Below are 24,811 nucleotides of genomic sequence, written 5' to 3'. Positions count from 1 at the left end.
GTGCGTGCATACACTTTGTGGACATGAAGCATTGCACCCTGCAGAGTAGGCCAGAATATTGCAGCTTTTTGCACTTAATTTTCACAATCGTATTTGCTAATAAAAGAAAAAAGAACGTTTGCAGAAAGATGTTACAGTACGCAACTTTATTTTGTAAAGGTCAGCCGAGTCCACATATCTACAAGGTGCGCTTTTGTGTGCGAAAGCTGCAAAGCTGCCCTTGGCAGCAGTGACTGCTCCCTGCCCTCCTTACCTGGCAGCACCATTTCAGCGAATGCACCAGGACTCTGCTCAGTGCTGAATTGCACGCAAGCCCATTCAAGCAGATCCGCACGTGCTTGTAACACTGCAATGGCATGGTGCAGCTTTGGCCTTCCCAGAATTTCAAGGTTTGAGCCTGTAGATGTAGATTCAAATGAAGCGTACACAGCCTATTGATGTGCTACCACAGTAACTCGCTTCTAGTCTAGCAAAATGTGTGCACTTGGACAACCCTTTCCTAATGACAAAATACAATGGTGCATCAATGTTGGGTTAGTTTGGTGCTGTGTAGCTGCTGAAGTGCGATACAGCTTACCAAGACAAGGGCAGATGGGAAGTGAGACACAAGCGCTAAGGTGTTATTTATTAGCAGCTAATGCATCCTCTGCCTTGGCCATCCTTGTGCAGATGATTTGGCTGCAGCGCTTGGAAACCATTACTTTTCTGTAAAACTTCATTTGGGCTAATTGGTACATAATTCTGAACTTAAACTTACAGCGCAAACACCTAAGACGAACCACAAAAGGAAGACACGAAGACAACGAAGACAGTGCCAGTATGTGTCGTGTCTTCCTTTTGTGGTTCGTCTTAGGTGTTTGCGGTGTAAGTTTAAGCACTACTTTTCTCTTTATCTGTCCTCGTCTTGCTTGGCTGTCTCACACTTCAGAAGCCATAAAATATGAAAAACTGTTGGCAAAACTAAGCATAGTGCAGAAGATGGAGACACAGAAAGACACACACGTCGTTGATTTCCAACAGTGCTTATTGGTGATGCACAGAACATACAATAAGGCATGCACAGATAAAAAAGCAGATGAAGCGAGAGAGGCGATCAAAGGATCGTACTGAACAAACAGAAGAAAATTTCATTGTTTAACGACCATATGCTAACAATTTGTGAGGTGCATCAGAAAATCTTCAGGGCAGATTCAGGCACGTAATCTCGCTTGATGATAACAAGATAGATGGGGCTAAAGCTTCGGAAATTCTTTGATGTGCCGTGCAAATTGTTTACACATGCTTTGTGAACAGTGAAATAAAAAAAAAATAAGTTATAGGGTTTTATGTGCAAAAATCACAATTTGTTTATGAGGCACGCTGTAATGGGAGACTCCAGAATAATTTGGACCACCAGGCCTTCTTTAACATGCACCTAAATCTAAGTACACAGATGTTTTCACATTTTGCCCCCATCAAAATGTGGGCACTGTGGAACATTGAAATTTCATTCCACATGTCACCTTTGACACCTTTGAGTTCTTTTATTTTTTTTCTTTAGGCACATGCCTCTGTATGTGTGTTCCATGCACGACCAATAAACGTTGGAAGTCGGTGTCTTTTTACGTCCTTGTCTATGTCCTTATGTCGCTGCACTCAATTTTGTCACGAATTACTAACTCACACAAGCACCCAGCCTTGTCAGGAAAACATTTTCTGTGGTGTATTGTAGGTAAGTTAGAAAGTACACACGGGAAACTGCGCAGCTAGAATTTCTGAAGGCAATGACTACTTTATACAAGGAAAAACAACTCTTGGTTCCCACCCGTCTTATTAGCCTTTATCCGAGAAAGGGAATCTAAAATTGAATTTCTTCCTAACTTTGAACACAAAGCAGATTATGTCTTTTGCACTTTTGTGCACTTTACAATAAACCTTACACTCTGCACTATACCTTGCACAGCCACTTGACTGTGTGCAGAAGTTTCACTGAGGTTCTGTGCATTTTGATATCTGTTACTGCACGATAGGAGGGCAGGCAGTGATACTTTGGTTTTACAAAAGATGCTGAAGGTTCCAGAAGCCTACAAGTTGACCTAACACAACTGTTTGAGTGGTAATAACTTACCAAGGGGTTTGTCTGTGTGCAGGGCGAATTCGTCAAGGGCTTGGGACGTAGCTTTTAGCTCATCTACCAGTCTCGTAGTTTCATCTAAAAGAAAGCTTGTCACATCTGCACCGCATTGAAGTGCTGCCTCCAGTGCCATCTGCAACAAGAGATTGATTGGCTGATTGATTGATTGACTGACTGATTCATGCCATAGTGGAGGGTTCTAGGTTAATTTTGACCACCTGGAGTTCTACAATATGCACCTAAGGCTTAGAACACAAGCATTTTTTTGCATCAAGATAGCAGTAGTGTGTGCCTATACTACCCTATACCCTATACAGGAATGAAACAGTCCCTTCGGTCAAGAATTCTGACGGAGTGCCGATAAATCTGTCAAAGTAACATAATTTTATAACAAGGAACTGCAGGTTCCACTGGAGAAAAGGCAATAGGATGATGCTTTATACGTTTCCTAGTCAATACTCTTAATTACAAAGTAATTAAATACCAATTTAGTGCACAATCATTTTACTGTGCTACCGCTGCTGCAAAGCACGTCAGTATAGTAGTAGTACTTTGGTAGTTGCAGGCTGAAGGGAAACTATGGTAAGAAGAACGTTATGTTTGTGCCATGAGAAACACAGCCCCAAAGATAAAAAAAGACAGGGAGGCGAAAATAAAAAAAATTAATGCAATGGAAGCGAAGTTGAAGAGAGGCACCCGTGGAATGAGGCACTATTTGCTGCCTTTGCTGGAACAGTTGCCTCGCTCAGCTCCCACTGCCACCTTTCTTGTTTACAGTTGCAAACATAATTGTTGCATGGACTTAAAGTGCCACAGTGATTGACAAAGGTTAAGGTGACACCTAGCTTAATTTAGTGACACAAAGTAGACTGACTTCAAATGCATGCTATTTGCCAGCAATATTGCCCACTGACTCTATGTTGTAAAAGTCTGTTAGGCTCTCTTAACACCAGATAACGCAGTGCATGAATCATGCCTTGCATGTGGCTAGACACTGTATTAAAAGCCCAAACACTGAAATTTATCTGCACTGATTTCATCCTTGGATTAGAGCTTTTTTATTGGCATGGTACAATTTTGCGTGGCTATTTTTAATCCATAGCTGTCCTTTTGTCCCCATTTCTTATTTTGCGCTTCAAGTCTACAGTCCAAACTAGCCCATTCTCAATGATTGCTTTTTTTTAAGTACACGATCACATGTTCTCGTGCTGATTACATCAGACATGTAAAAGCAATTAAAGAGAACTAGATTTTCACACACCTACAAACTTAGCACATAAACTAGGTTCATCCCACGTTCCTGAAGTAACTTAAAACGCTGCCTTCTCACCCGAGTGCCTTGATGCAACATCTGAGAAACAACCATTGGCTCTATAAAAACACCACTTTCATCCTGCTCGAAGAGACTTGCAACACTGAAAAAAAAATTAAAAATCATTTGGCATTTAGGATTATCTAGGGACTTGGTCACCTTAGTCCATTTCAGTTACGTGGTCTCTGCTATAACTGCAACATTTACATGCATTATTTTGAAAACTACTGATGACGACTTGAATTTCACAAATGTTATTGGCAATGTGTGTTAAAAGGAAGTCACACTTGCCGTACAAAAGACACTGCAGAGCACAACAACCATTGGTACATGCAATACATATGGCAAGCCAAGACAGTAGCAGAGCCATTCTGCTCATGAGTAGCTCCTTGTGCAATACAAGTCGAACCTCAATATAACGAGTTATCAGATAAAGCAAAGCAAATCTAAAATATTTCTTGCCGACATCAATATATGCTTATAGTGAATACTGGATATAACAAAGACATCTTCACGTTGTACGTGACTTTGTTACAGCGGTCTTCGGCTATACCACCACATGAGGAGCCTTCAACGAAACAAAAGGGAAGAGTATAAAATCTGTGGTCCAAGGCAAGCCACAGCAGCTGCTTCCCCTAGGCATGGAATGTAAAAAATGCTCCCACACCCATATTGAAAACTGGAAATTTTAATTATTCTTGAGTAGACTTACACAAAAGCAACTATTTCCAACACGGAACTATACCGGCCAACCTTGCGGAATAAACTGCCAGCAAACGCAATGAACGTTGTGATCAAAATTATTCACATAAAGTGATTTGCATCAACAGGAACACAGGTGCACAATAGTAGCAAGTGCATTGCAAAGAGAGAGAGGGAGAGAGGGGGGGGTCAAGGGGAGAAAGCGTAGACCAAAGGCACAAGTCAGAGGACTTACGTGGGATTTACAAGTTGCTGGAATTCGCTGAGTGCAGATGGGCCGCTTCGGCAAAGTTCGCACCACAAGAACTTGACCAATTCTGGTGCGTCACCCTCTAAGGCCAGCACCAACTTCCTGAACAGGTTCTGCAGTGAACAAAAAAGTCATTTTATACACAAGTTAAGCACCATCACTGCCACTCATAGAAGGCCATAAATAGAACGGTTTTCCTTTTCTTTATAGAAGGAACATGCTCACTGGCAAAAAGAAAAAAGAAGTCTGCATTCGTGAAGTGCAGTCATGGGTGACAAGAACTGTCCTACTCACATTTGCTGCTACATTAGGCTGGACAGGAAGTGACTGCAAAACACCAAGAAAGACACCAATGAGATGTACAGACCATAAAGCTCACACTGGGCAGCCAAGCAATAAAAGTTTCAGCAGCTTGTGCTGCAACGCATAAGTATTCGAAGCAGCTGACCAGTACAAAGCATCAAAACGAGTTCATTTTCAAGTTACAACACTTCAAATAAGGTGAAGTGTGTACTAAAGCTTCAGGAAACCCTAAAGAGGAAGAACAACTTTATTTGGACACACTGTCTGGGGTTCCAGAGCATTATCTAAATCTAGGTATTACTAAGGGCATGCTGTGCTGCTCTTTCTTGGCCAGGGGGGGGGGGGGGGGAGTATTCTGTAAGAGTCCACCTAGTGGACTGTCCATTTCGGCCGCTGCTGATTGGATGCAGCTGCACGAGCGAGGAGGAGACGAGTGGCCCCAGCCAATCAGCAGCGGCCGAAATGGACTCCTACAGGATACCACCCCTGGTCTCTGTCTGTTGTCAACTGCTTTGATGAGATTGTGCCTAAATACCCCAGAAAAGGATATTAAGGCCAAACTCTATGCCAAAGCATACTGCATGGAGTCGGTAGGTACATTAATTAGATGCAAAAGCAAGCGAACAATGCAAACAATGGGATGAGGTCTAGGATCAGTACTGTGAATGTATATTTCTGGCTTTGTTCCAGTGAGTATGTACACCAAAATCGTGCAGCCAAATCTGGCCTATTTGTTGTTTATCTTACATAATAAGTATGCATATTACTGTTAAGAACTTTGAAATATGAAGTATTCCTCAGTTCCCCCTACCCCTCCTTTTTCATTCTTTATGAAGGTACCACTCATGCAATGGTTGGTAGTACAACAAAACTTGATTAAATTATGTTTTTAAAGCTGAAAACTATTAAATCAATACTACCATAACTTAGCAATAACATAACTTCACGTGTTCTTGTAACAGTCAATACAAGAGTCAAACTGATTGACACCTTCTCAAGAAATCATTTTGAAGCAAGGTATCTTTGGTATCGGCATATCTTCACTGTTCAAAATGAATGTCATTGTTACACAAAGCCAAGAGACATAGCTGTTGTTGTCAGCTTGCAGAAGATCACACCTTTTTTGCTTCCGTGCTCCCAAACATCTCCATAGACAAATTGAAGGAGCACAGCACGGATAGATGGATGCTTCAATTAAAACAAAGTTTAACGAAGTTCATTTCCCTTATGCTTTCATTACATTAGCATCGAATGGTTTTACAAAAGCCTACTGTTAAGATGGACTTATAGGTATTGTAAAAATCTATTTGTCTATTTGGGAAGTTCGTTTTAACAGAAGTGATCCCAAAGACTCAAAATATACCATGTATTACCAGGGCAACATAAAACAATTAACTTAAACGGTATTAGAACCAAAAGGCAGGTGTAAAAAAAGAAAGTTGTTCGATCTGCATACTCACTGCAAGCCCTGTGCAAACCTTTGCCCTTTCACAAAAGGTGGACATCTTGCCTAGCTTGCCCAATAATTCTTCACTGCATTCATGTCGCAAGAATGCACCAAGATATTCAGGATATTTTTAGTGCTACAGGTTCTTGTGGCTCCTGGACAGTGTTCTCACCATCATTATGAGCCTAGAAAGGCCATTTGCTTCTCCTGTAGCTAGCTAAATCATCTCCTTGAAGACTGCCGATCCAAGCCCCTTACTGGAATGAGTAGCACCCATAGGTGACCGTGATGGAAGTTGGGCTTAACCAACATTGCAGTTTGTGTTTAGCAGACATTTTTTCCCGATGAGTCCACGGGAAACCGACCAAATGTTCCTCATACCCGAATATTCAGTTTAACCAGATCTGCCTTAACGGGAGTCTGCTGCTCGAGGTTACATACCTGTGGTTGAACACTTGGAAGTGGCAGCGCACCAGCAGCTTCAGAGCGAACCTGGGGGTCTTCATCTTGAAGAAGCTCGAGTGTTGTGCTAAACAAGCTAAAAATCGATAACAAATGTTATAGTCACACAGTCCTCCACACAGTAATCTGCACATTAACTTCAACACATGCACGCACTCTTATTTGATATCATCATTGGCCTAGATTAAGCTATGTGCACGCAGTACAAAGGCCTCCTCTTCCAGCGATCTCCAATTGCCCACCCTGTCTCGTGTCAGCTGATTCTATCCTGTGCCTGCGTATTTCCTCATTTCATCGTGCTACCTAGTTTGCTGCCATCCTCGACTGCTCTTCCCTTCCCTGGGCGCCCATTATGCAACTCTTACAGACCACACATTACTTGCTCTACACATTACCTTGCCTTCCCAACTCCGTTTCTTTCTCCTAAGCTTAATTAGAAAAGTTGGTTGCCCTTGCTTGTGCTCTAATCAACACCGCTAACTTTGTCCCATTTCTTAATGTTAGGCATATAATTTTTTCGTTGCATCGTTTATTATGCAGTCTTCAGCTTCTTCCCAAACTTGTGTGTTAAAGAGCCCCTCACCAGGTCTGGCTATTTTGAGCCGAGTAGCGCAGTGCATACCATGCGCGCTAACCATCGTGTCTGCTAAGTATTACAACGCTACGCACCACGGAAAGAGCTGAAATTTCAAACAAAATGCTGTTTGCCCTTCTCCTAGCAGGTATCGCACGCTCCCAGCTGGAGAGGTGACATATATACGCAAGTGCAGGTGACCTACGTGCATGTATATGCTGTGACGTTGCTTACAGAGACACGTGACTTCGAGAATTATTCAAGGCAACATCTGTTATTTGTGCAATCTGTTGCTTAACTAGACAAATTAAAGTTTAGAGAAATAATAAAACACACAAACCTGATGTCCGCGTGTTTTTGTTCTACTTTGTACTGTAGAAGAGAGATGTAGTTCCGTTTTGTCTGCTTGTTCCCACGTCGTGCAGTCGCGCATGCAGACACTGAAACTATGTCATTTTCTACCGTGTTCCAGCGCGCAATCATGCTCTGTGATCTGCTTGTGTCTGCCTCACTGTTCGTGTAGCACTGACATACTAAAAGTCAGGTGTTCTTATGCACAGTGTGCAAAATTGTGCACTGCACAAAACGAGACAAACGTAACAGCTAGCATGCAGCACCGTCAGCGGAAGTGCGCCTTACAACAAAAAAGGAAGGGAAAAAAAAAAAGAAGGTGGGGCCAGTGGCGTATGCATCAAGTGATCCTCGAGCTCCGGTATGGGATAATGCAGGGAAGAAATTTCACTCGCAAACACTAGACGGGGCAGGTGGAAAGAGTGTTATGTTGGCGATGACGCTTGCCTCCCGAAATCAATGGTTCACGGCACTACAATATTTCTATCTCGGCTATTAATGAACCAATTTGAAAAATTATTGCGGTAGAGTGATCCCTAGAGGGTATAAAACAAGTTCCAGAGTATAACCGAAATTTTCCATGTGGCCTCGTGAGGGGCCCTTTGAGCTCCAAGTTTCGGCCACATGTGACAGCAATGGTATAATGCAGGGATTGTACACTTCTGTTTCAGGTGACGCCAAAATAAAATATTAAGCTGAACTATATTGAAACATTGGGCTTCTGTAATAACAAATTCTCCATTCATACCAAGAACAGCGCTTTTGTAATGAGAAAATGGAAAATTGCAGTGGCGCGGGCTGTTGTTGACGGTAAGATGCAAAGACTGTTTATTTTTACCAGAAAAGGCATGTTCTCATACATTCCAAGGTATGACACCGCACCGTGGCCGTGTGCAACTTACAACTTAGTAGACAAACACGATGGCTGTTATGGCATGCTTGTGCTACGACAGTGCCTCTCAGGTGATGTCAATATAGGCCGATTCAGTCGGAGCAACATAGGGCAATGTCGCGTGGAGATTACGTCTACTCGTCCGTTTTGGAGCGGGTGGTTCAAATTTAGGAGCAGCAGTAGGACCTTCGGTGGCGATTTTCTATGTAACAAAGATATATATTGGCACACTTAAAAGTGATGCTAGACTTCTATGGACGAATAACCTTTCAATATAGCTCGACTTAATCTTTTCCTGTTGTGTCCCCGTGAGAAAAATGGGGGAGACAAATGAAGGATATATTTGGGCCCAGTGGGGTGTGAGGTTGCTGACCTAGATAGCCTGCAGAGAGTGAAGGAGCACAAACAGAATATAATCTGCATAACTACCTTTGAAGATGCTTTGCCTTGCGTGGCCTACACTTGTAAGCAGCCCAAGTGAACACTGCATCACCGGCAATGTGAAGAGAGTGCGCTGCGTGCATCCGACAGATGTCCGCCGTAGCTGCCAGCCTTGCTTGGTTGCTCACAGCAGATGCAATGGCTGAAATCCATGACTCGACACTCCTTTCAATATCGAGTGAGCAGCTGGACACATGAAAACAAGTCTCAAGCTCCAGTTACATACTGTATGCACAAAACAAGTGCTTCGCATCTTGCTTGCTTTTCTAGCCAAAAAGCACAGGCACGAAAGGAAAGGAAAAAATCATTTGTCAGTAGTGTTTACCAGTAGTAATAAGAGCAAACTGAAGAAGCATACTTTTCAAACAGAAAAAGAAAAACTATGAAAAAACGACAAAAATGACTGGTTGGGATATAGTATACACTTACAGTTAGCTACCTTTTCATTATAAATGCATCCCTTCAAAACAACAAGCAATATTTGTGCAGACTAAAACTGTGGCACTATTGCCATCACCATTGAAGAAGACAGTAACAATTCATTACGTGCATAAAAAAGGGGGGAAGGGGTTCAGCATTGTGTCTACACCTAGTATTTCTTCCTGTTCACTTTGATAAACCTTTTCTTCGTTTTTCTGCCTGTAGCAAAAAGCCCAAAGCATATAACCAACTCTAGGTACAATTTAGCAAGATAGAAATGTCATCCATGCTACGCTATATGTTTAGTCAAGATTTTCAGCAGACTATAAAATGTTTCTAAAAAAATGCAACCAATTGAAAAGAAAAGAAAGATCAACAACACTGGTTTAACTTCCTGCCTTTAACTCATCGATTCTAGGGCAAGGTTATGTCATGAATGAATACTTCTGAATGCAAGTGAAACATCGCTTTGTTTTTTTGTTTTTATATTTAGCATAGATCTTGTATTAAAAGTAGTAGTAGTAGTAGTAGTAGTAGTAGTAGTAGTAGTAGTAGTAGTAGTAGTAGTAGTAGTAGTAGTAGTAGTAGTAGTAACAACAAGAACATGACTGGACACAGTTCCATTCTGACATTCTTTATGATTGTTTATAATATGAGCATCTAGTACTCACCGGTCAAGGTTTTCTAAACAGTGTTTTAAGCAGTGTGACCACATCGTTAGAGATAGTGCTCTCACTGTTGTGCCAGCTACAGATGATGTCTCAACAGCGATGCGTTGAAATGTTGTCAGCCAAGTGAGATTAACACATCTGTTAGTCACTTCTTGCTTATGCAAGAGCACTTCGAGCAAATCGAAAACATCTGCAGAGTGGGTGGGCAGACCTGGGGCACCATTCAAGTATGTCACAAGGGCTACCTGTAATGTAACCAGAAGGCAGTATCAGACGAGCAACTGTGACTAACATGTACAAACTGTCTTTTTACAATAAAAAAGAAGCTTCACAACACTACCATCCCAATTTCTCTATGAGATAGCATGGCATGTTTCAATATAACTGCGTAGTCAGTCAACACTAGTAAAGGTGTGTAATAAATGCTTTGACAGTAACATAATATAAAATCTTCTCATTTCAGGATAACCAATAAAGGAGTCCTGCAGAGGCCTATACTTGGCCCACTACTATTCCTGCTTTATATAAATGATTTACCCAGTTGTTTATCAGAAACTGAGACCTTCCTTTATGCTGACGACACCACACTACTTGCAACCAATCGTTCACTAACTTCTCTGACTACTAAGCTAAACACTGCTCTGAAAAATATTTTAACATGGTGCTACCTTAACTCGCTAAGAATAAATCCTACCAAAACAGCTTTTATGCTTTTTCATTCGAATCATAGGAAACCAGAACTCATTCCCACTGTCAACCTAAACTCTATTGTAATCAGTGCAGTTAATGAATGCTCATTTCTTGGTGTACTTCTAGACTCAAAATTAAAATTTACTAGGCATATTGTCTATTTGAAGTGCAAACTTGCTCCTGGCATTAAAATTTTACTTAAGGCTAGGTGCTATTTTAGCAAACCAACATTGCTAACCTTGTTTTTATTCTTTTATCCACAGCCATCTCAATTATTGTATTACAGCATAGGGTAACACATATTAAGCACATATAGCACCACTATAGCATTTGCAGAATTACTGTTTGCATTGAATTACATTTGCATTACCGTTCAGCTTATTCTACTGCAGTGCTACTGATATGCTTCACAACCACAGAATACTTTCAGTAAATAATTTTGTTAAATATAAATTAGCCGTAATGTTATTTAAGACAAGACATAATTCTCCCCCAGTAGATGCACTTTCTGAGGCTAGTTTGGTTAACTTAAGCTGCACAAGATTCACAGCTAACAAAAATTTCTTACTGCCATTAATACATACTAATTATGAAAAGCAATCTGGATATTTTACTGCATTATCTACTTGGAACAGCCTCCCACTACATGTCAAGCACTCTTCTTCTTTAGGTCTCTTCAAGAAAACATTATTCACTTTCCTACTACATAACCAAAATTATCCACATATCTAAGCTATTCACTTCACTACTGCTCACTTCTTTTTAGTTATTCCTTTTTTCTGGTTTTTTAAAATGTAGACTTTATAAACATTTTAGGTTTGTACTGTTGCAAATGCCTTAACTACTGCTTTAATTCTACTACTAGTTATTAAATTTATATTATTTACAGTTTTTACTACATTTACTTTGCATGATATTCCGCTTAGTGACTACTACATTGCTGTTTCATGCTGTATATTTGCACAAAGGCATATATTTTCTGATATGAGGTCCCCTTTCAGCCTCATGCTCTGGGACCTCCTTCTGTATACTTATGTAAGCACGTATTCCATTTATGAAAGAAACTGAAACTGAAACTTGCTATGTCTTGTAACAGTCTCAAGGCAGGCATGTTTACAGCCAAGTTCCTCATTCAAAGCAGCTCTAAATTGTTGGAACTGCTTCAAATGCTTTTGCTATCAACTTTTACATGACAGCCTGCCAGACTACTGTGATGCATTACAGACAGCTCATAAACAAGTCATCAGAGGAAGTACAATTTAACGGGAATACAAGCTTAAAACACAAAAGAACTTACTGCCACTTCACACCATAAGTTTGATGTGATCCTAGAGTCTGGTTGCTGTGCTTGACGAAAGAGAAATTCAAGAGTGCTTTCCATGATAACATCACATGTCATTCCCCTTCGAAGCACAGTTACTATTTCAGGTGGGCACAGGTGTGCTGCTCTTCTCAGGAACCATTTTGTTTGTCTTTGTTTCCACATTGCATACCCAGGCAGCTGAAATTGGATTAGATTGAGACACTGGAGGTTTACGCCTCGGTCATAGAAAATGCCACGACATGAGCATACAGAAAACAGCGTTAAGGCGTTGCCACAGGCAAAAACGTTAATGGTGAAAAGAGAATGGGGACCTGTAATACAGGCACTTTTTTCATTTAATTCTGTTCTACAGTCAGTCCCTGTCACTTGTGGCACCGGGTGGCTAAGCCTGGACTAGTGTTGGCAGTAATGGCAATGTGCTCAATTCAATGACAAAAACAAAAACAACTGGAACACAACGGAGTTGTTACATTACCTAGTCCCAGCAGCTGCACTGTGTGTGTGCACACACACTGCTGTCAGTGCATACAAAGTACTAATTGCTTCTAGGCTCTACTCTTGATGCACATAATAATAAGACCACAAGACTGATAATACACAACCAAGCACAATGAGAACTCAAACAACATCTCCAGGGCGACAATTACTCTGGTACCTGCTACACCTAAGCAATGTTGCCACTTACTTTTATATTCTAATCCCTACTTTCCACTTCCCAGATATTTCATATGGCTCATTTTAATGCATAACACTACAAGGAAAGTTTGCTATGCACTTCAGACAGTGCTCCGACTGTGATGAAACACTATAATTTAGGACAACACATTAATGACTGGCTGTTCGATAAGTGAAGAGATCAATTACATTCCTTCGTAAAGAGGGAAGGCCCTGACTGTATTGCAATTTTACTTTCGGGGTCACTAGATAAAAAAAAAAAAAAGACACCACCCAATATCAGCGTGGATGTTAATATTTTCCAGCAATTTGCTAGCACAATGCTACTTTTCACTGAACACCATCCAGCAGACTACAAAAAGTCACGAAATGTACAAACGAAATGTGAAATCTTACCTTCTTACGGCTCGGTGTGTCTGCTATATCCAACATAAATGACTTTTGCAACTTCTCTTGGCACTCGGTGCAATCACCATTGTTGGACAGCAGGTCAAGCAAGTCCAAAAACTCAATTCTCACAAAAAAGTTTGATGACAGGGTCCACGACAACTTACTGAAACCATCACTTTCCTGAAACCATTTGGCTATGCCCAGGACACTGCATAGAAGGGGAAAGCACATTTAAATGCATTGTGTGCCAAGTCATATACAACCCAAAATTCAACTTGACAACAATGCATGAACCAAATAAGTTAATGTGCTCATCTAGCTAATTCGGTGACAGCAAAAAAAAAAAACTTTCAAAGAAACTGACATTCAGGTGGTGATGTTGCTGATTAGCATTTATGTTAAGTAGTATAAGGGCAACTAAAGCTAAAGAGCCCCAGCACATTCTAGCGATGGTAAATGCTTTCATACGCCCACTTGGTGGCATTGTTTCGACATTAAAAAGCTTGACGTTAATAAAACAAAATATACTGTGCATTTTTCTCAATGTCTAAATGCAGCAATAATTACTGACAACTAAGGATGTGCATTTATTTATTTTTTCTGTATGCACTTGAAACTCATTATAATAAAACAGAATATAACAAAATAATGGATATAAGAAAGTAAATGAAATTTCTCTTGAACTCTCCATAGAGATTCATGTATTCAATACTTTCTTTTTAACCGAGTAAAAGTGTCCTATCGATGGATACAGCAAACTATATTTGTCTTAAAAAATCAAAAGATACTAGACCGTCGCGTGCCGAGCACATCACTTTCTGCGAGGTACAGCACTCATTTGGTACAGCAGTTCAAAACTGCCACGCTTCTGTGTCTGACGTGCCATCGAGCAACACTGGTCTTTCCCACCACTGCAAGTAGCTGCGCTCAAACGGCGGCTCACTGCCTTCCTCCGTATTCACTGCCACCACACTTTTTTCTCTCACTGTGGTGCCTGTTCCAGCTAGGCGCGGCCTGGGCGTGGTCTCCAATACTGCATCGGAGCAACCTCAGAGGCCATGCCTAGCTGTGCCCAACATGCGCCAGTCTATGCGACACTCAGCAGCAGAGAGATAAGTGTGATGGTGAGCCACTGCTCGCTCGCGGTAGTGTAAAAGACCAGTGCATCCACTTCTCTCGCTCAAAAATAGATGAACTAAGGGCAGTACACAAATTGAAAAGTGAAAAGGAAAAGGTCAAGGCAATGCTTAATTAGAAAGGAAGTGGCACTACATATTATGTAGAAACTTCAAGGGGTAAGTCATTCCACTCCTTAGCACCAGAAAATTTAATTAACCTTTCACTGCATACAGTGAAGCATACAGAGATATTCAGATTGCCGCTGCTTGTGTGCTGCGTGTTTAGTGATGGGAAAATGAAAATCTTACGAGGCAGAGGTGCGTTAGTTGTTATTATCTTACTTATTAAGGCAGGAGATCTTATAGTTTCATAAAGTAGTAAACGAAAGCACACATAGTCCTTCAAAGAGTGTGCTATTGGGATAGTGCACCAGGGAGAAAGTAACGATGCGCATAGTCCGCTTTTGTAGATGGAGTAATGGTGTTAGGTAAGTTACGTATGTTTGGCCCCACGATTCACAACAAACCACTTTTTGTGGCTTTTCATTCCGACGTCCCTTTCCATGTATTATCATGAGAATAAATAAAATTCAGTACCAACCAAAGTGGGTTGTTTCTCAGGAGACGATTGACGGCATAAAGGTGTGCGTGGACACTGTTGCAGGAATTAACACCTTCGAGGGCTACAACATTTGCGAGTAAGAGCATGACCTCCTCATGGGTCGATTGGCAAAAAGAGGAGATGCACTTCGCGGCAAGCAGGCGCAGCTTCCATGAACGACAGCCCAGGTGGTTGCGTATGCGTTGTCGAAATGGCTCCAGAGATTTCCTGTAATAATAAAATTCATTAAAGTTTTGCTCATTGCAATTATAAACAAAGTGCAATTTGCCACAATTAAAAAATACAAAAAGAGAAAGGAGTCTACTTGCAGGTGAACAAACTCTACTTTGACAAATTATGTTGAGCAAAGCATGCACAGTTATCAAAATTTCATTTGCAACCAGCAGTTGATCTACGTATTCAACAACGTTAGGGTGTTGCTGCAAGTACAGAGATTACCACTGAAAGCACTGGAAAGTTCTTAGGTTTCGATCGTTAAAATTGTAAACATTAGGTTTAGTTTGTTGCTATTTGTACAACTTGCAAAGAACACATTTTTGACATTGGAAAAAGTATATTGAGAAGAGGTACCAAAGTGTGGTGAACAAAAGTGCAAAAGGCTTGCTTGCAAATTGACACTTCCCAGAGTGTTCGTTTGCAAGAAAGAAAGAAAAAAGGAGCACGGAAACATGGTAGCTTTCGAAATGCTTTGGTAAAAATGCCATCAACATGTTTCCCCTGTTAATCATGAGGCCTAGTTTGTTATTCCATGTATGGTATCAACCACACTAGCTTAACACGTAGTAGGTACTTATTTTCAAAGTCTTTTTCAGCAAATTCCTGACATGTCTCTCATAGACACATAAGGATGCAAAGTGCTGTATCATGAAGCAGCAATGAGGATGAATTTGGTGGAGACAGCACTAAATTTGTTACGTCACAGTGTTCTCAGACAATTTAAATTAGCTAAAGGGAGGTGACCAACATTTAATAAACAGCTTACAAGCATTGATACTACATTTATTTGTGCCTATTAGATCTATTTCTTTGAGCCCTTGCCAGTAGCTGCTGCACATGATGTCGGTCACAATGTAAGTAAGTCCTAAAACATGCTTCTAGGAAGACCTCAAAGACTTGGTACACATAGAGTTGGACACAAGAATATGTTCATTATACCCTAGATCTATTATAAGCATATATTTGTTACACGCTGATATCATCAAAAAAACATTCTATACAGTTGCCGACGAATAATTTGGACACACATAATTATTCAGACAGCTTCGCGGCAGTGCCACTGGTCCCGTAGATTTAATGCATAAGGATGACCGAAACTTCAGACACCTTACAACATGCTGTTCAATAATTCAAACTCCACTCGCACGTCTGAATGCTAATTTTGGCACTGAGTCAGGCAGAGAGGGCAATACTATTGCTTAGATAAGTCACCAGCTTGGATGCCAGCCATGTAGACAGCACTTTCTTGATACCAAAACTAGTTGTCAGTTTTATTAGGCCTAAACTCCAATGACCGCTCGCACCCACAGCACACACACACTGAGTCTTCGACCTACTTCCCCCCATCATGGATGGATGTCGTCATATAGTGAATCCTAGTCGATTCAGTAGTTACCAACTGCGCCCAAAATATGTGACAAGTCAGGCCAAGCTGCTAAGTTCTAAAGGCCGCATCTACGTTTATTTGTAACAGTGACACGATCCTGGGCGACTTCTTTGATTGCTACTGTGAATTTTTGTCAGTCAGTATCATCAAGTAGCTTCAAATGGCAACAATTCCACCCACAATGTCTGTGCCAAAGAGGCTGTTGCAAAGGAACTAACGTTCGTTTAGCTCTAGCAGCACAGCTGATTTCTGTTACATTACCAGGGGAGAGAGTTTTCGTGCATGCACTAACTGTACTTTCGGCACTTGTGAAACAGTCACTCATTTTGTGGCAAGCCCAATATTTCAAACTCCAGACTATTCCGACCTTTTGGCTGTTCCTGGCAAGTCTGAATTATCGGTCGGTGACTGTATTTATTTTGATATGTGTGATAATTCGTTACTTATGTGTTTGTTATATTGAGGTATGACTGTTCGCGGTCATACTATATCCATGCCCAATATGGCAACTAGTACCTTTGTTGTATGCAATATTCATCATAAGCATTTACATGCGTTACACATTAACATCAGCAAGAAACATTGAAAATTTACTCTGTTATATAAAATAATTTGTTATGTCTTTATTGATTATATCAAGGCTTGTCTGTATTATATTCGTGGCCCTGCTATATTCATGCCAAATATGGTGATATGTGCAAAACATACGCAGCAGCAGAAAAAGCTACTGCTACTTACAGTCCTTGTTGGCCAATGGCAAGTGGCTTAAGTCTTGAGAGGAAGTCGAGGACAAAGTACAAGTCGTGGTTATTTACGTTGGAGCCATCAAGTTTGTTCAGAAACAACACCCGCAGATCTGGAAACTTTGCAAACAAGTCCAATGCACTCAGGGCATCGTGGCCAACAAATTCTTCTCGCGTCTTTTTTAGTCCCAGCACACGTGGTGCTGTCACACCTGACATTTGAAAAAAGAAAGAAAGAAAGAGTAGGAGGGGGAAATTATTTTGAACATAATATAATCAATCAACAAAGCTGCTTCTGCTTTTCTAAACAGAAAATTAGGTATATTGAAAAAAAAGAATTGTTAGTTTCACCTGAAGGGCAAAGCTTTGACAGTGATAGCAAGGTTAGTGTTTCGCTTGAACTTCTCGAACGATGTTCTAACATATGTGGGTATGAGATGTTGGTGCAATGCAGCATGCAAGGCAACTGCTGCGAGGCAGCAGGAACAGCACCCTGGCAGCTACCACACGTCTCACAATGCTGGCATTATGAGTGCCGCCAGTTGCGTTGAAGGTGTCACACTTGATGAGGTGTGACGCCTTCAATGATGAGGTGAGACACCATTATTCATCTTGTGCATCTCATCTCATCACACTTCACTGAAGTGTGTGATGAGATGAGATGCACGAGGTGAGGCCTACAGGAAACCATTGGCGTTAGCGCCTAATGAAGTACCTCATAACGTTAGCTTGACATAGCACGCACAGAAGGTCAGCAGGAATGTTAGTGTGCATGTGCGCAATGCTCATGCCAGCAGCAGAAGGTGGAACGCTGCCCTTGCTCCACCACTGAGGTGACTGAGCGTAGCATTGATGGTACATCCACTTCACTTCCGTTGCTTCTGAAGCCAAAAGCACTCTGTGACTCTACAACCCTCTAACCCTCCACACGCCAGCCACGGGTGCGCCATCAGTGGGACAGCAGGGTAACAGCAGTGGCGGTGTTGGTGGCATTATTGTGCCTCAAGCATCCGTATTAATTGCTACTGCAATAAGACCAAGCACAAATGTTTACCATGTCGCTGCTTAGGTTAATACAATTAGTCAAGCATCATCAGTATGTTGTTGAGTAAGAGAAGAAAGAACAGAGTGTAAATTTGAGATATTAGGCACAATTACAGGACAGCTGCTAAAACACACACACACACACACACACACACACACACACACACACACACACACACACACACACACACACACACACACACACACACACACACACACACACACACACACATATGAGTAGGTTAATAAAATATACATGAGTAACATTCATACAACAAGACTAGAGTTTATTCTTCTAGTGCAGGGCAGACGGCCCGTGTGGCAGCAGAGGGGCTTGGCCTCTCTGTACCTACGTGGGAGCGGCCCGCATCAGTCCCAGACTGATCCCTCAGGACCTAAGTAAAGTTCTTCATATCATACATACCAACCATTGCCCATAATGACACTGGTGTTCTAAGCAAAGTAGCAAGTAGAGATAAGAAGCACATTCAGCTTCAGTAAACTGCTGTTTTGTAGGAGAAACATTCCTGCTGATGCTTTATTGCAGAAAGTTATAGCATGCGGTTCAAGCAAAGAATGTAGCACAAATCGGGCATCACTAGAGTTTCATGACATCTGAAGTCACAGGCTAGGCCAAACAGCATGTTGGGCCAATCTCTGCAATTCTTCTAATATATAAATAAAGCCAAGGTCACATCAATGGTGGCAGCTCTTACCCAACACCATCAACTTGCCCCTACATATCTTCACCTAATTTTTATCTCCTTTTAACACCTCAGTTTTGATGGCATCCAGCCACAAATTAGAAAAAGAGTTGCAAAGAAATATACCATAGAGCTGTTGTGCTGCATTTCTCACTACCCAGAAAGGCGATGCCAAGCCTTCAAAGCAAAACCACAGAATGCGTCCAAGGTGCATCATCACTGCAGCTGTCAATGATGCGGAGCCAACAACGGCACAGAGGACATGCAGCGCTTCTGCTTGGGGCAGATCCACTGTGGACGCAGAAATGTCGCACTGCTCAGTGCACTCTCCGATGACGCAGCTCAAGTAGTCCACGGTCCACGACATGCTACGCTGGAGATAGAGAGAGAGAAGACAGAGGCAACAAAAATGTGCTTCCATGCCCAGCAGTAAGTGACGTGCTCAAAAGTGCTGGCAAAGGCTTAACTGCATAATGATGATACTGAGACGGAGGTGTCAAGATGGCAATAGAGAAAGCTATTAATAGAGGAAGCTATTAATAGAGGAAGCCACTAGATGGCAGCATCGAAAGCAGGCTACTTCCTGTAGGCTATTTACTTGTCTAAGCATAAAGGTGACTTCAATGGACTGAATGCCCTTTGCAGCACTTATCTGTCCCAGTACTGATGTTATCAAAATTCAAGTGCGAATACTGTTTATGCGAAGGTGACTGGTCTTGAAAGTGCAGATGCCTCATTTCGGCTTCAAAGAAAGTGTTTGCAAGATTTCAAACTGTGGTTGTCTACTCCTAGTATAGGCCATTACGATCTGCTAGTTAAGCAGCTAAATAGTCAATAATAAAGCAAACAATAAAGTAATAATAATAACAAATAATAATAAAGCAGCTAAATAGTCAATAATAAAGTAAATAATAATGTAGCCAATTACGGAGTATTTGCTAAACCTGATGTTTTTTTATAAACATCATTAGCAATAACTTGTCAGTATATGCTTATGTTCGAACTTATATGCCAGAAAAATGACAAAGAAACTCATCATTTGTTCTACATTTGAACAGGAATAGGAGAATTGTCATCCACTCGCCTGTAGCATATGCTACAGTCGGGTGGATGAGAATTTTTCTTTTCATCAATCTTACTACACTTGCGGGCTTCTGCAGAATAAATTTGCAACGTTTGAACACAGTGAAAATTTATGAAAAGAAAAGCTGTTTGCATATTTGCTTGCAACCAGATTTACCTTCACATTTCTTGCTTCTCCTTCAAGAAGAGCCCTGATGAGCAATGGGAGACCTGCTGACCGCCTTGTGACGGAGGAGGATTTTGATCTCGATGTTAACGACGACAGAGCCTGAAATTTGTCCAATGAGGGATAAGTAACTGAGCTTAACATTAACATAATTAACAGCATACAAAAAATTACAATTCATCTAGCATATACTTAACAATGGTTATGGCCAATGAAAGTTGAGTACTAAAGTTTAGAGCTATTTAGATTGCTGACAAAATGTCCAACCTCTTTCAAGCCTACCTTTGATCACTGCTAAAGCTAAAGGATACACACCGCGTTTCATGAATACAATGCAAGACAAGCACATGACTAAGCTGTGAATGAAAGAATTAATTAAATCAACTAAATAGTGGGGTTGAAATGCAGAATGTGAAGGCTGAGCAAAGGAGGCTGAATTTATTAATGTAATATGTAATGCCCTCTCTGAGGGTCTTTAGGGGTATTTTTCAAATAAAAAAATCTTTAACACTTGTAATTTACAGGTAGAATTAATGAGGGAGAACAGCACAGCAATCCGATGAGTATGGAAGCTTGCTCATGAACAAGACACACACATAAGCCATGCTGGAGTTTTATTTGCCAAAACCACAATCTAGTTATGAGGCATGCTGCAGTAGAGGACTCCGGATTAATTTTGACCATCTGGTGTTCTTTAACGTGCATCCAATGCACAGTACATGATAATTTTTGGATTCCGCCCCATCAGAATGTAGCAGAGATTGAACGCATAACAATGAGCTCAGCAACACAGCGCCGTATCCACTGACATACCGTTGCAGGTAACTGAGCAGGAAAGGCAGCCTATTCATATAAAGGGAGAATAGAGACATGCAGGTGTGTAAGATTGTGTGTGCATGTAAGGAAGCTAGCATTCACACTACTGCGAAGAACTAGCATAGTCAAACATATTTTTTTACAGTGGCCCGTAATATCCAGACTGTGTATTATGTTCCACAAACGATGTGTTTCAATCTGTACCACTCCGATGCAAAGCACTGTCTCACTTGGCGCAGACAGAATGTTGTTATCGTTGTTGTAATCCCTCTATTGTAATGCCCTCAAGCAAGATGTAGGTAACGAATAAATAAATAAATAAATAAATAAATAAACAAACAAATAAATAAATAAATAAATAAATAAATAAGTAAATAAATAAATTTTCACAGACTACAGCTAACAATAACAGACCTTGATTTCAAAAGCGTAATGAATTAGGCTGGTTAGTACATTACTGGAACGTGGAGGAAACAGTAATAAAAAAAATGCAGTTGACGATTGATGGCGCTGTTTTTGTCTATCTTGTTTTCTTGCTCTGTTGCCGTGATGTCTTGAAACTCAGCCATGAGCTCGTCTACGGTAGCTTAGAAAGCTGAATTTAAACATAACTCATAAAATCAGGCAAGGATATAGAACCTAGAAAACTAAATACTATTACCCTCGCTGATGACTATGAGGATGGCAAGCAAGCACCAAAAAAAAAAAAAAAAAAAATGAAATTATGGGGTTTTACGTGCCAAAACCACTTTCTGATTATGAGGCACGCCGTAGTGGAGGGCTCCGGAAATTTCGACCACCTGGGGTTCTTTAACGTGCACCTAAATCTAAGTACACGGGTGTTTTCGCATTTCGCCCCCATCGAAATGCGGCCGCCGTGGCCGAGATTCGATCCCGCGACCTAGTGCTCAGCAGCCTAACACCATAGCCAAAGCAAGCACCAAAGGCGTGAAACACTGTTCAAGTTACCATGATCAGTAAGCCTCGAAATACCACTGCAATATCATTTCATCTAATAAGGATATCAGGGAATGAACAGTATGGAGTGTTTTATTGAGATTTCAATGACAAAGAAAGAAAGGACAAGAGGTCAGATAAAAGGAACATGCACAAGCACCACATGCTTACAGATCAAGACATACCTTTCTAACAAGATCGAATGGAATATCAGATATTTCTGTGGTTGTACTGCTGGAAAGAACTTGGCAGAGGCTTTTCAGGGATTCACAGCAGCTTTCGATGGCTCCCTAAGGACCCAAAGCAGTCAAAGATAAAGTCAAACAGCAAAACAGTTTTTTTATGGTAGGGTCCTCAAATACAGTAGTAAAGTACAGGCAATCATTTCTTCTGTTCTTTCCTTCACAGCCTATGTTACACTTAGTTCACAGCTCTACAAGTAATAGCAGTGCATTAAGCTGCTACTCCAACATCTTGTTAGCAATGTCACCAACGTCACGTTGCCTCGTAACTGTTGGTGGTGTATGCATATCATACTCTGTCTCTTTTTTTTTCGATCCACTTCCCCCCCCCCCCAAGCCCCTTCTTTATTTTCGTATTTATGTACTCTGTGGTAGAATTAATAAATGCATCCTGCTCTGATCAAACTGCATGCGATTGATGTGAAGACATGTGGTCATACAAAATAATGCAACACAACGGCGCATAGCCTGCAGAAGTACAGTAAACCCCCGTTGCTACCAAGTCATTGGGACTGGAAATCGGCTTTGTTAAAGGGACACTAAAGGCAAATAGCAAGTCAAGCTAAAGTGATAGATTGGTGCTCGAGAATTTCTAAGGCATCAATATTATCATGAACAGAGCCTTAGTAATCGAGAAATTAAGTAAACGCAGGACACGATTAGAGGCTGCCCCAGGACATTCAAGTACTTGCCCGACGACGAAGACACTCTTCATTTATATTCTGTCACTAGTAGTACTCAACCACTTGTTATAAAAACATAATTGTATTGCATTATAAGACGAAAGAAAATGCTACTTGCCCAGTTCTAATTCATTTTTAGAAAGAAGAACTCATTGGCTTTACCTTTGACAATGTAATTAACAGTGTTGCGCAAAACAACGAAGGGACAAGACTTAAGCGAGAAAAACAACACACAACGCCTAGTGTTGTGTGTTGCTTTTCTTGCTTAAGTCTTGTCCCCTCGTCGCTTTGCACAACAGTGTTAATTATGTCGAACCAACTAGCCCACTGCGGAATTTTACTTGACAATGCGGGCAGTCAAAAGGTTGCGATTGCACTCGACTCAACGCCGCGTGCGCTTTCACATTTCAGTAGTTCTGTTATCGTGTAGTGCTACGCTTGTTTTGTTGGCTTGCAAAACTCGCACAAACTGCAAGTAGCAGAGAATTTCACTTTCATGTGACATTGCGGGATGCCCAAATGGTCCACACCAGTTAACTAAAAGCAGCTGCAGCGGTGAATCCACTGCTTCGTCTTGGCTCGGTTTCTCCGAGCGCATTTGCGTTTTGTTAATTAAAAAAAAAAAAAAAAAAACGTACTGCCGTCTGTCGGGCACTGTTTTACGCACCGACAACAGCAAAGGGCAGTGATGGCGTATGCAATGTCACCATTCCCTGGTTAGGTGGCGGGAGATTTGTATTGCGATAAAAGCATTCGGACCCTTCATAAGCAATTTTCTCTTAAACTAAGTCTTTTCTTGGCATGAAACAAGTGTTGCGAGGTTTCTGGAATGGTATTTAAGCAGTCCACACCAACTTAGTATTTGCCTTTAGTGTTCCTTTAAAGTGACATTTTGTTGGAAGTGGAGGAGCTATAAGAGATTTGCAATAACATGGGACCATAAAAAAACATATCAAATAAAGCGATTTCATCATGACGGCTTATTCAGAATGAATGCCGGGAAAGTTAGTGCATGTTTATTACAACAAAGAACAGTGCAATAGGTGGCAACTTAGGAAGGGAGTGGATGCCAAATACGCTGATCTTGCAACTTCTAAAAATAACAGATATCAGCAAGTAAGATATTACAACTCAGTGCATCCTGTCTATGGTAGTAGTTCTAGCAAAACCAAAGGAAGCAAACAAGAACACGTGGCACACATGCTGGCTAATTAATGCAATGGCATTTAGCTGCATGAGTGAGCATGCATTTTCGTTGGAGAGAACTGTGATATAATGAGCATCAGTATAATGAGTAGGAAACAATATATAAATCAACCAGTTAATGTCATTAAATATGTACTAGAGCGAGTGCAACCTCCATATCCTAACAAGAAAGTGTCCTTTTTGTCCTGCGTTTGTTTATGGTTAGATGGGTATCCAAACCACATTTGTTTTCTTGACCTTCTGCCATGTATGGCACTGTGGTGGATATCTGCATCTGTCTGCAGGTGCCGATGCAAAACTGTGATAAGAATTTTACCAATTTTTCAGTAACCCTATCTAGACATAATTTATGCAAAATAAGTATGCAGCAATAAATTTTCATGTGATTAGTGCAAAAGTACCCAGCACTTTAAGTGACCACACGTGCTTCGAGAGACGCTGAATAACAAACACATGAAAGCTCAACATCATGACATAAATGCGGCACAATGTTGAGTGTGTTCTGTGTCCTTTCTGTGTATGTGTACTTCTGCACCCAAAAAAGGACTGCTCAAAAAACATTGAGCTGATTAATCAAAAGCAATGCCAATGTGTCAACGACTAACTCACACGATGCCGGCATCCAGTCATGACAGCAACCAGAGCATCCGCAATGTCATGCAGGGACCTGCTATCCAGTGGGTAAGATATTCCATTGTCCCTTAGAGAAACATTTGCCACAAGGTCCAATAGTAAACATGAGTTCTGCATGGGACAGCAAAAATGAAGAACATGCCTTCTAAAAGATCAGTCAGCACGGATAGAGTA

The 24,811-nt window shown here is 41.1% G+C and overlaps 1 protein-coding gene across 2 annotated transcripts in view; it reads right to left on the bottom strand.

Moving 5' to 3' along the window:
* Positions 1–131: 131 nt before the first annotated feature.
* Positions 132–24,811, bottom strand: part of LOC126533312 (tRNA (32-2'-O)-methyltransferase regulator THADA) — a 47,003-nt gene continuing 22,323 nt past the window's right edge. For both annotated transcript variants that reach the window (XM_055071856.2, XM_055071857.2), the window contains 16 exons: positions 24,614–24,748; positions 22,059–22,163; positions 20,092–20,202; positions 18,978–19,224; positions 17,099–17,315; positions 14,737–14,964; positions 13,024–13,225; positions 11,926–12,129; positions 9,939–10,183; positions 8,836–9,033; positions 6,569–6,665; positions 4,672–4,704; positions 4,363–4,490; positions 3,444–3,528; positions 2,108–2,246; positions 132–397 (listed from right to left, as the gene is read on the bottom strand). In XM_055071856.2, coding sequence (XP_054927831.1) covers positions 147–397; positions 2,108–2,246; positions 3,444–3,528; positions 4,363–4,490; positions 4,672–4,704; positions 6,569–6,665; positions 8,836–9,033; positions 9,939–10,183; positions 11,926–12,129; positions 13,024–13,225; positions 14,737–14,964; positions 17,099–17,315; positions 18,978–19,224; positions 20,092–20,202; positions 22,059–22,163; positions 24,614–24,748 — 2,625 coding nt within the window. In that variant the 3' untranslated portion in view covers positions 132–146. The remainder of the gene's footprint in view (positions 398–2,107; positions 2,247–3,443; positions 3,529–4,362; positions 4,491–4,671; positions 4,705–6,568; positions 6,666–8,835; positions 9,034–9,938; positions 10,184–11,925; positions 12,130–13,023; positions 13,226–14,736; positions 14,965–17,098; positions 17,316–18,977; positions 19,225–20,091; positions 20,203–22,058; positions 22,164–24,613; positions 24,749–24,811) is intronic.

The sequence above is a fragment of the Dermacentor andersoni genome, chromosome 7, assembly GCF_023375885.2.
Source record: "Dermacentor andersoni chromosome 7, qqDerAnde1_hic_scaffold, whole genome shotgun sequence".
NCBI lineage: Eukaryota > Metazoa > Arthropoda > Arachnida > Ixodida > Ixodidae > Dermacentor > Dermacentor andersoni.
This window is presented reverse-complemented; position numbering and strand designations above follow the sequence as displayed.